Raw genomic sequence first — 11,463 nt, 5'->3', positions numbered from 1 at the left:
TATTTCGATTTTTTTTTTTTTTTTTAAGTCACATTTGAACCTGACGGGGCCATCATAAAAAGTTTTTAATTTTGGTATTTTTAATCGCCATTTCTAAAATAAAAATATCAAAACAATAGAATAGTTGAATTAAAAAAAAAAAAAAAAAAAAGACGTTAAAAACGAATCACATTTGAAAGCGTGGCCATGAAACCGTTTCTACGTTTTCAACTTGAATGCATTTTTCAAGAACAGAGAGGTTGCCAAACTGTGGCCGGATTTTCTTGGATGAAAAGGAAAACAAAGTGACAATTCCCAAGCTTTGCTCCCATGAGGGAGGGAGGGGCCCGCGAGAGCAATCGACAGTTCATGATGTCATGTTCAAAAGTTCATTTCATGGTACACCTGTTGTGGCACTCTGTCGAACTCCCCCAGAAGGTTTGTGTCTGCGGAAACAACGTACGCGTAAAGTGCCAAAAGGATGAAATGAAATGAGTAGACACGCTTCACAAACGGGCGCAACGTGCAGAAGACGGGAAATATCGTTGGCTTTTGCGCGTCTGGACTCCGAAATGCATTTTTGCCGTGCTGAATAAACGGCGGACGCGAAGGGGACAGAGGCTGTCGGTCTGGAGCAACCACTTTGTTGCGAGCGAAAAAGTCAATCTTGGCTGGTCTGAGTTGCCTCTTACGGTCCTCTAACAAGGCTACTTCGGGTATGAATTCCCTGACAGCGGCATGGTGTGGAGCTGGATAAAGAAAAAACAGCCACACGAAAAAAAGAAAAGAAAAGAAGTTGCGCGTGTCTTGGCTAATTCAAGTCCCAGCCCAGGAATTTGCCCAAAATAGCTGCTTCAGCCCAAAACGGCTGACTTCCTGTTCAATTCTGAGCGTGGGACTTGGAGACTTTCTCATGTCCGCCAAATTCCCTCCATCAAACAGTTGGGGGGTGGGGGGGGGGGGGGGTTCTGGGGTTGGACGTTTTCTAACTTTCCAAGGCCCGTCGCACTTGGCACGAGACGATTGTCAATTTGACTCGTGTCTAAGCGTCGGAAATGCTCCGCAGCGGGTCAGGGCCGCTCACGCGTTGTTGACTTTGTAAGGGAAATCCCCGGCGGCCACTTGGATCGGCAAACCGTTGCCGCTCAGGCAGGCGCCGCCCGTAGTCGGAGGCAGAAGGTAAAGACGACTTCTGGCCTAGTGTAGTAGCACCTCGCGTGGGCGACTGCATGGGGGGAAAACATCGCGCACGGTGAGTGAGTCATCACCAAATCATTAAGTACATGGGCGCGGCTTACCTAGTGACTACAACGGACCTGTTCACTTTCAGGCATCGAGACTTTGTCATTCCTTCCCATGACGGACGTGGCCACCAAATTCCACGTCCATCGGTCAAACGGGTGCCCGGGGCTCATTTTTTTTCTCCAAACTTTGCGGCGGCCATTTGATCCAAACCGACCGACCGTACGCATCCGACACGGCCGACTTGGTGTTGCATTTCGCACATGAGACTTTTTTTTTTGTGCGTCTTGTTGTGACAGACGCGCCAAGCAAATTCCACCTTCGATCGTCTGTCAAGCAGGTGTCGGCTGCTATTTATTGATTGATCGATTTGACTTTTTAAAGGGGAACCAGTGAGTTTGTGGGGTTGGCTCACGTTGCGAACATGCCGCACGTTGAGCAAGAAAGAGCCGAGCCGTGCGGGTTCCTGCAAGCGTCTGCTTTGCTCGATAAACGCCTCGTTTCCTGTAAAGCGATGCAGCCTTTCCTCAAGCGACAGTAAGACAGGCCAAAAGGCAGACGTCGGAGTCGTTGCACGTGCGCTTTCATCAAATGTGACGAGTCGGCTTGTGAACATTTCGAAGCGGGCGGCGTCGTTCGAGCAAAATGCTTGTCCTGGTTTACAATGTTTTGTTTTCCAGAAGGCAAGCAAAATATGCTTGTGGACTTTCTTGCCATGGGGAATCCCAAGTAATGAAGGCGTGCGTGTGGTATGGAGGCGGGGGGTTTACATACGGGATTTCCACACGCACACGCACTTTAGCAGCTGCTAACTGTCACTGTCCCACAGTGGCTTTTCGGCCAACCTTTTGAAAGTGAAAGTGAAAGCGAAAGGCGCCCGCGGTGTGATGTCGTCTGCGGTTGTGGCACCAATGGGGCGTGCAGTCATGCGTCTGTGGGGGGAAGCGTGCAGGTAGAGAGGCGCACCACAGGGAAGGCTGCGCAGCTGCGAGTCGTCTTCTTTCCGCCGCGTGAGCCCACTTCGATTTCTTTTGCTGTTGTCGGACGCGCCGTTTTGACCGTGCCGCTCGGCTCTTTGCGCTCGCTCTGCCGCAAGGGTCACGGTAAGGATAGGCCACCCCGTCATCGTCATCATCGTCATCATCGTCACCGCATGGGCGTATTTGCACATTTGCATAGCGGTAGATGCGTTTGTTCCGACTTGTTTGTTCAGCCCGAAGTCAAGCGACATGCGTTGTTATCCAATGATGTCGTCCTAGCCGTGCTCAGCCCGACCCCTTGGAAGAAAATGCTGGTTTTTTTTGTTTTTTTAACAATTTGTTGTTTCCTATCAGTCTGCTATGCGTGGTTGAAATTATTTCGCACAATCTGTAGAACGCGACAACTTCCTGTGTCTTTCTCGGATTGAGACTTTTTTTGTGGGCCTACTTCTGATTGACATGTCTCAACTGAGTGAAATGGCTTTTTTTGGGGGTGGGGGAGTTGTAGATTTCTTCTTTGATTAAATTCAAGACGGCACAAACCGGAATGGCCACTTCAAACTAAGATGACAGATGACTTCTATCTTTTCATGCATGGCATCTTTTTTTGTGGGTCATGCCGACAGAATTTCAGGTTGCTATGTTAAGCTGGCTTTTTTTTGTTGTTGTTAAATTCTACGGGGCACTACAGAGCCAAAATGGCAGCTGTGTCTTTTAGGGCATGGCTTCTTGAGACTTTTTTGTGGGTCTACTCATGTTAGATATGCTCACCAAATTTCAAACTGGCTTTGACAGCTGTTTGTTGGTTTTGTTCAATTCCGGAGGCAAATGGCCACCTCAAACCAACATGGCTGACTTCCTGCGTGTTTTCAGACTTGGCTCCTTGAGCTTTTTTTTTTTTTTTTTTTTTTGTGGGTCTACCAAATTTCACGTTGCTAAGTGAAAGTGGCTTTGTGGCTGAGTTTTCAAACGGGCAAACATTCTCAATCCAAATACTGTATGCTGGCAAGCAGTCGTACATGCAGCAAAACAAGCACTTTTGGAGGAAAAGCCCACGATTAAAGTCATGAAACTATCCTCCAACGTCTCTCACGTCGAGTTGAACCGGCTGGTGGCGCTCGTTGAACAGCTTTGGAATCTCCCTTCTATTTGTGCCTTCTTACCGTTTTGGTGCGCGTGCGCGCGCGTGTGCCCGTGTGACGTCTGTCCCGGTTGCAGGCGTGGCTTGAGGCTGCTGTTTAAATAGTGTGCGTGAGTGAGCTTGAGTGTCTTGTGAGAGGAGCGGCAATGAGATCGGGTGAGTCGTGACTCGTGAGCGCGCGCGCGCGCACACACACACACACACACACACACACACAAACATGTTTCATGTGCGTCGTGCGTGAAAAGGTGTCATATTATATTTGGAGTTTTTTTTCAGTATGTTGATGAAAAGTGTATCGCAAGTGCGAAAAAAAAACGGTGCGCATTTATTGCATGCATGTCGGTGACTTTATGAGGAACATTTACGAGATTTAATTTTAAAAACGTGTTGACTTATTGATTCAGTGTGTACAATTGTAGTGCGTCATCATACTGAGAGCCATTTCTATGTCGAACTAGTTGGAATAGAAGCCCTACCCAGCCTTGAAACCTTACTTTAAAACCATAAGCGTGGCTTGAAACCCGAACCCGCAGGCTTGAAAAGCCCAATTTAAAACGCAACTCCAGCTGTCTTGAAATCCTACTTTGAAACTTGAACCCTGTCTTGAATCCATAACCCACATTTAAAAACCTCATCCTCTTTTGAAACCTTAACACTTGCTTGAAGCCCTAAACTTGTACTGAAGCCCTACTTCAAAACCTAACTCAGGCTTGAAAGCCTATTTTGAAACCTAAACCATGGCTTGAATCCCTACACCCGTCTTTAAAGACTAATTTGAATCCCTAATCCTTATTGGAAACTCTACTTTGAAACCCAAACCCTCTCCTGAAACATGAAACCTGTCTTGAAACCCGATAAGCCAGGCTTGAGTCCTTTGAAAGCCTGTTTGTGTCAAATCATATTTGTGTGTGATGGTCAGCAGACTCGACGCAGAAACATGGCGGCTTCAAGCGGTCACCGTTGTCCTGGTTCGATCCCGACCAGAAGGCGGCCGCAGAGAAGAAGCCCGCCAGCAAGGCGACGGCGGGGGGCCCCAAGCCGAAGTCGAAGTTCCCCAAGGTATGGGGCGGCAACGCGGCTCAAGTCAGGCGTAACAGCGCCTCCGCCACGGACGGACAGAAGGAGACCCAAGACGTGGACAACCTCATAGGTGCGTTTCAAAACACGTTTTGCTGTTAGCCTTGCACAGGCTGGTTAGCTTAGCTCGGGATATTATCTTAGCTCAGGCTAGTTAGCTTAGCTCAAGCTATTAGCCTTGCATAGGCTAGTTGGCTTAGCTCAGGTTATTACCTTAGCTCAGGTTATTAGCTTAGCAAAGGCTAGATAGCTTTGCTCAGGCTATTGGCTTAGCACAGGCTAGTTAGCATAATTTGAAGTTGAATGGAGCACATGTGGAAATGAATGACCGATGGAAGAGTCACCGTGGATAGCGCATGAAGCCAAAGTGTCTCTTTTGAAAGGCTAAACCTGGCTTGAAAAACCTGAAACTTGTCTTGAAACCCTAATCTAGATCTCCAACCCTGTCTTGAAACCCGCTGTTAAAACCACAACTTTGGCTTGGAACCCGAAATCAATCTTGAAACGTTCATTTCAAACCCTAGTTCTTGGTTGGAAACCTAACAATGGCTTCAAAAATCTAAACCTGTTTTAAAACCCTAATTTTGAAACCCTAAACCTGCCTTGCAGCCCTTATTTAAAACCATAAACCTATCTTGAAACCCTACTTTGAAACTTAATCCTTGTTTGAAACCTTAATTTAATATTAAACTCTAGCCCCATCTTGAAACCATGCATTGAAAGCCAAACCCTGCCTTAAAACGCTTATTCGAAACCCAATTCTGGCTTGAAGCCTTATTCTAAAAGCCTTAATTTTGTGCCGCAGCCCCTCCAGCGCCGCCGCCGCCGCCGCAGGCGCTGACCTTCGAGCAGCACCTTTCGGCGCTCCACCTGAGCGACGCCGACCAACTGCTGCTGGCCCGAGAGGAGCGTCTTTTCGGGGGACGCCTCAACGGCGAGGCGGGCTCGGAGGGCTCGGAGGGGCGCTGCCCGGAGGACGTGCGCGCCCTGGCGGCCGACCGCCAAGCCTTGGAGCAGGCGGTGCTGCGGACGCTCAGGAGCTCCCTGGACCAAGCGGACGCCGACGCGCTCAAGTCGGCCGTGACGTTCATGCAGCAGGAGGACGAGTGCGACGGCGTGTGGGAGCAGCGTGGGGGCATTCCGCCGCCCTGGAGGCTCAGGTAGGGAACAGCAACTGGACCGTCGCCGTTTCTGTTGGAAGTTAGGACACTTTTTTTTTTTTTTTTTTTTTTCTTAACCATAAAAAAAATCTGTGGACATTTTTTTGTGTAAAAAATGAGATTACTTTTTTTTGGGGTGCATTTTTTTTTTGCTCTGCAATTTTTTTTAACACCATAAATTTGGAGTAAAACCTTTTTCATGTTAAATACATTTGATGTTAAAAAAATACATTAGTGGTAGAAATTAAAAATCAGATTCAGATGGCAAAGATATCTTGTTATATTTTTATGCAATCTGAGTTTTGATTTTACACCAATTTTGAATTCTAATACTGAAATGAACCGAATTTTTGATACTGGCTTTTATTGATTTATTGGCTAATGATTGACTGAGTGTTTTATTGGTAAAAATTTGATGGCTCAGATGGCGCTGATATGTCTTGTGGCATTTTTGTGTCATCGGAGTTTTCATTGAAATTTAAGAATTGCAATTATTTATGCTTTTAAATGGATTTTCTTATGCCGATTTCTGCGATCTAGTGACAATTGTTGGTTGTTTTTTAGCGCGTTTTTTGTTTTTTTTTACTCCAAATTTTCTCCACAGAATTTTTGATGGTAAAATCACTCAGTTTTAGAAATCTGACTTCAAACTCAGATGGGACAGATCCGCACACCTCCGGTCGGAGCTTTGTGCCGTCCGATTTTGAATCCGTACATTTGACTTTTTGGACACAGAATTGCTCACGTTAGCGATTGAGTTGAAACTCAAGACGGCACACTTTATTGACTTGCTGACTTGCACCACCCGTCAGGGAGTGGAGGCGAGTGCACGACGAGACGCTGCAAAGCCTGGTGGAGGAGCGCATGGACTTGGCCCCGCAGACGCCGTCGACGGGCCAGTCGTCCATCCAGGCCGACGTGCACGGCATGGGCCGGCGGCTGAGGCGCGACCTCCTGCTGGTGGTGGAGCGCGTCAAGCCGTGCTACCCGCGCCACCTGCCCATCTGCCAGCTCTATGCCGCCTGGTACCACCACTGCATCGGCGCCAGGCTCAGGAGGCTGGCCGACTTCGGGCTGGACGACAAGGACTGCGCCTTCCTGCTGTGCTGGGTCAACGACTACTACCCGCAGTCAGTTTGCCAAATTCCTGCTTTTCCCACGACGCCGCGTTTCCCGCCCAAATCGTTCGCTCATCATTCTTCTGTATTCCACAACGTTTGCTGCTGATTCAAACCTGTACGACTTCAAAGTGCTCAGGACGTCCACCCGACCATTTGTCACATTCTCCGAATTGTTTATGCTTAAATGGCCAAATTTGACATTTTCCATATTTACTTTTTGAAATGCGGACATTTCTGCGGCAAATTCAAATCATTCCGAATCCAAACTGGCCAGCTCATTCAGAACATCTGCAGACTGATTTATCACCTTCTAACCTTAGTTTAACCTTTTAACACCGTTGCTGTTTTTTTTTTTTGTTTTTTTTTAACAGGATCATTCTCAAATGAAGAGATATTTGCCACATTGACATTTTTTTTTCCCAATTCAAACCAACTCTATGGAACAATTTATCACACGACCAAAATTCCAATATTTTCACGGTAGAACGCCAGAATTAGGTGAAATGTTCTTTTTTTTTCCCCCCACATTTCTTGACAGATTGAAACTTTCAACGTTTGAGCTGATTCAGAAGGTTTTAACACATTCCCAAATTGTCCATATTGACCTTCTCCTTGCACGTTTGTCGGCCAATTCAAAGCATGGCAACTTGAAACTGTTCAGGTCATTCAGGAAGGACATCTCCATGGAACTCCATTCCCAAAACAAGCGCCTTAACCTTTAGAATTGCCACGTAGAGTATTTTCCCGTGTAAGGATTGGAAAATGTTTCTTTACTGTGCCAGGTTGCTTCAAGAAGCTCAGCTGGCCGCCGACATCGACACCACAGTCTTTCAAGAGCTTCTACCCGAACATCTCCTCTCGCCTCTGGAGGAACAATACCTCGGCCATCGGGAGGTAGGTACCCACGCCCGCACATTCCCCGTCATGTTCACACCCCCCCCCCGCTAGACTTTTTCCACCGAGAGTCATTGTCGCAATATTGGCGTTGTGTTCAGCAAGAGCTGATCACGTACTTGGGACGCGTCCTGGACCAGGCCAAGGAGGCCTGGGGCAAAGGAGAGGAGCCGCCCAAGGAAGACGAACGCTTCGTCAGTCAAATGTCCTACGACATCATTCAGGTACTCGGTCAATGGACGCGCACCCCCCCCCACCCCCCACCCCGCCCGCCGACCCAGAATGCGTCATCTAATGTAAGCGCGCGCTTTCAGATGGTCAATGGCATCGTGAATGCTGCGGCCAAGGTGCTGGGCCACCTGCAGAAGGCTCAGAATTTGACGTGTCAGCTGGAACACTTCCTGTCCAGGTAGAGCGGCGGCGGCGTTGTTGTTGTCAACACCAAGACGTCGCCCTGGCGACAGTCGGTATCCCTAGCTCTAACCACAACCCTCCCCCGCTCGCTTGAAGGTTCAGGACTTTCCAGGCTGACGTCATCAAGCGCAACAAAGAAAACAGCGCCGCCTTCGTCAAAGCCAACCTCGGCTGTGTGGCCCAGTTCAGGTAGTGTTTGGCTTTCATTCATTCATTCATTCATTCATGCGTTTATTCTTCATTATTCATCCACGCAGTCATTCCTTCATTTGCGCAGGGACTTTGTGACGACGCAGAGCCGTCTGTTCCCGGAGGACGTGGGCAAAAGCTGCCTGAGGGTTCTGAGCGACGTGAAGCAAAGCGCGCACGAGTACCTGCTCGGCCCCGTGCACAAGAGCCTCAAGGTGACGTCAGCGGCCGTACTCCACGCATCCGCCGCGTGATTTGCTCCGTACTCGACTGCCAACTTTGTCACCCCGCAGCCGCACTACCAAAAACTTTTCAGCAAAGAGTGGTTGAAGAGGTCAACGCTTGAGCGGCTGCAGTCCGGCCTGGAGGACGAAATGCTTCAGCTTCAAGGTCCACCGCAGTCCTGTCACCAGGTACCAACGACCGCGCGCGCAACACAAGATATCAAATCGGACACGATATGCGTTACAACCGTTTGATGTGTGATCTATAAGACATGACGTCATTTGTCGCAACATGATCCGTGTACGATGACTTGAAATCTAATCTCACACGCTAGAGCGTGGGATAATCGATTAGAGTGCGATGCGTTACGATATGCTACGTTACGATACAATATGACACGACGTGATATCAATGCGATACGATACAATTAGGTATATCGACATCTTACTGTCGATACGGTACGGTATCGTCCGGCACGACGCGATACGAAGTGATATCATATGAAAAGTGTCGAGGTTGGATGTGCTGCAATACGACTGGATGACTTGACTCTGATTGGCCGAGCGCTCTGCGTTCTAGGAGCTGATTGGCCAGCTGCACCGGGAAGTGACCGTGGAGTACGTTCGCAGGCTTCTGAAGGGAGAACTCCGGCTCAGGGACAAACAGCAGCAGCAACAGGCCGCCGGCAACGTGGATGAGGACGCGCGCGCTTTGTGCGACTTCTTCGCCAGACACGTAAGCCGCAATAAATTCATGAATACATTGCTGGTTGCTCTATTGTAAATACAAAATATGTAAAGCTAAGCCTAACCTGCAAACATAAATGTTGAATACACTGTAAACTGTCCAAAAAAAACAACAAAAAAACATTATGAAATAATTGTTTGACCCATTAGAATTCAATTAAATATAAATAAAATAAAAAATAAGCATGAATTTTTGTTTTGTCTTGTGGGGAAAAAATGACTTTATATTCCATGAATATATTCATATTTTCTATCACTTTATGTTTATTTATCTTTTATTAATTTATAGTATTTCTATAATTTGTACATTTGTTTATAAACATTTAGGAATAGGAACTCTCCCTCGTTTCTGATGACCAACCGTGAACAATGAACCGGACAGCTTTCCTTTTTTTTTTTTTTTAAATGTAATCCACAGTATGAATGAGCACGTCTTATTGCTCAACAGCAGAAAGTCCAGCACTGACTGGGAGCTTGTGGAATTTCTGTGAACTCAAGATTTAAAAAAATTCAACAAAACCATGTTTTGGGCTATCAGGGCTCCAAGGAGGCGTGGCTTCAGGAGGCTCTCAGCATGATGGCCGAAGTCCTGAAGCTCCAGGATCTCCCTGCCATCCAGTTCCAGGTGGCCTCGCTGGGAAGCGCTTTCCCCGACTTCAGGTAACCAGGAAGCGATGTCATCTCAAACTGCAACTCACCACAACATACCAAGTGGGCTCCCAAAACGACAGCTCATTTGCCATTTTTGTTAGCATGTTAGCGCTATTTTATCTGCAAAAACATTGAATATAGAAATTCACATGCTCACATGTATTTGAATACAAAACACCTTATTAGCAATTTATCTTTAGCACCTTTACCCCATGAAAGAGCTAATTCATAAAAATAAATTGCACTTCATATTGTACCGTTAAAAACAATACCTTGTTAGCATGTAGCATGTTAGCACCACTTTCCTTTCCCGGAACTTTTCTTGAATAAATTCAAATACTCTGTATAAATTAAGAAAAACAACACCCTGTTAGCTTTTTATGTTAGCATGTAAATATTTTGATATAGATAACATCTAATTTGTAAATTAAATTATTGAGCATGTTAACACAACAGAATCAATCCCCCTTAGACTTTAGTACAGTGTGCATCAATCTAATCAATAAAAAAATATTACATTTCAAGAAATTAATTAAGTTAAAAATAATAACAAAATAAACTCAATTAGGTCAAATCAAATAGAGATGAAAAAATAAACAATATGTGATACTGACTTTTTTCTGACCTCCGGATAATACAGCAAAACTGCGCAGTAAGAGTAGCCTTTTGTTGTTGGGAGGCTGAGGCACACCTGTACAATAATTATGCCATCTAATAATCCTCATAAAGGAGACGTGCCCACTAACAGATTTACACATTTGTGAACACAATTTGTGCACTTCAGAAAAATTTGGGATCTAAAATGGAAGCGAAAACAAAATTGTTGTATTTATATTTTTGTTAAGTATATTTTTCTTGGGAAAAATTGGAACTGCCTTGGTGGAGGTAATCTGCAATTTATCATTCTTAGCATAGTCAGAAGTAGCTCTCTTGTTTATTCCAGAAAACTGATCGATAGTTTCCAAAGCTGTTCAACACATGTGCACTAAAATGGGATCAATGGCACGCACACTAACTTTTCCTGCCTCCTTCCTTCTTTCCCTCCTTCCTTCCTTCTTTCCCTCCTTTGCTTCCTTCAGTGAGAAGCATGTGCTGTCTTTGCTCAAACTGAAGGGCAACCTCACCAAAGAGGAGAAGAAAAACGTGAAGGCCGTTCTGGCGGAAATTCCCAAAGACTCCGGCCAATCGCGGCCTTTCTTCTCATTTGTGCTGGTCAAATTGTGAGGCTGCCAAATAGTGATCTTCCACTCCACACACTTCAAGCTCAATGTGGTTCCCGTTATTCTGCATGTTTGCGTGTGTGCGAACACGTGAGTGTGTGTGTGCGCGTGTGTGTGTGTTTTTTTATGATTTGTTATGAACATTCGAGCCAGTTTATTCTTGTGTAGGCTGAACATGTACATTTTTTTTTTTAAATAAAGGGAATAACAACACTTATTGCATTTTGGTGTTTTTACTCTTAGCTTTATTGTCTCATGCACAACTTTAGGTGGATGTATGGTAATTTTATTTTCACCATGCACAATTTATGGGGGGTTCCACTAATCCTATTTTTTTTTTGGAGTGTTTAATGGTATTTTTTTTCCCGCACAACATTTGGGATTTTGACTAGTCAAATACGAGCTCAACTTTTATCGTCTC

The 11,463-nt window shown here is 46.0% G+C and overlaps 1 protein-coding gene across 2 annotated transcripts; it reads left to right on the top strand.

Moving 5' to 3' along the window:
* The first annotated feature begins 2,338 nt into the window (after positions 1 to 2,338).
* On the top strand, positions 2,339 to 11,255 carry tnfaip2b (tumor necrosis factor, alpha-induced protein 2b). Of its 2 annotated transcripts, none has more exons than XM_086049029.1 (13): positions 2,339 to 3,498; positions 4,268 to 4,495; positions 5,228 to 5,582; positions 6,395 to 6,712; positions 7,486 to 7,597; positions 7,699 to 7,821; positions 7,912 to 8,006; positions 8,108 to 8,200; positions 8,289 to 8,415; positions 8,494 to 8,613; positions 9,005 to 9,160; positions 9,710 to 9,831; positions 10,902 to 11,255. In XM_086049029.1, the coding sequence occupies exons 1-13, from the start codon at positions 3,489 to 3,491 to the stop codon at positions 11,044 to 11,046; spliced, it is 2,004 nt and encodes a 667-aa protein (XP_085905155.1). In that variant the 5' UTR covers positions 2,339 to 3,488; the 3' UTR covers positions 11,047 to 11,255. The 2 variants fall into 2 exon arrangements, with proteins under 2 accessions (XP_085905155.1, XP_085905154.1); XM_086049028.1 differs by having other exon boundaries at positions 4,265 to 4,495.
* The last annotated feature ends 208 nt before the right edge of the window (positions 11,256 to 11,463 follow it).

The sequence above is a fragment of the Filicampus tigris genome, chromosome 13 (assembly GCF_054856515.1).
Source record: "Filicampus tigris isolate MCC_2025a chromosome 13, RoL_Ftig_1.0, whole genome shotgun sequence".
Taxonomy (NCBI): Eukaryota; Metazoa; Chordata; class Actinopteri; order Syngnathiformes; family Syngnathidae; genus Filicampus; species Filicampus tigris.
Note: the sequence above shows the minus strand (reverse complement) of the source record. Positions and strands in the feature narration are given on the sequence as shown.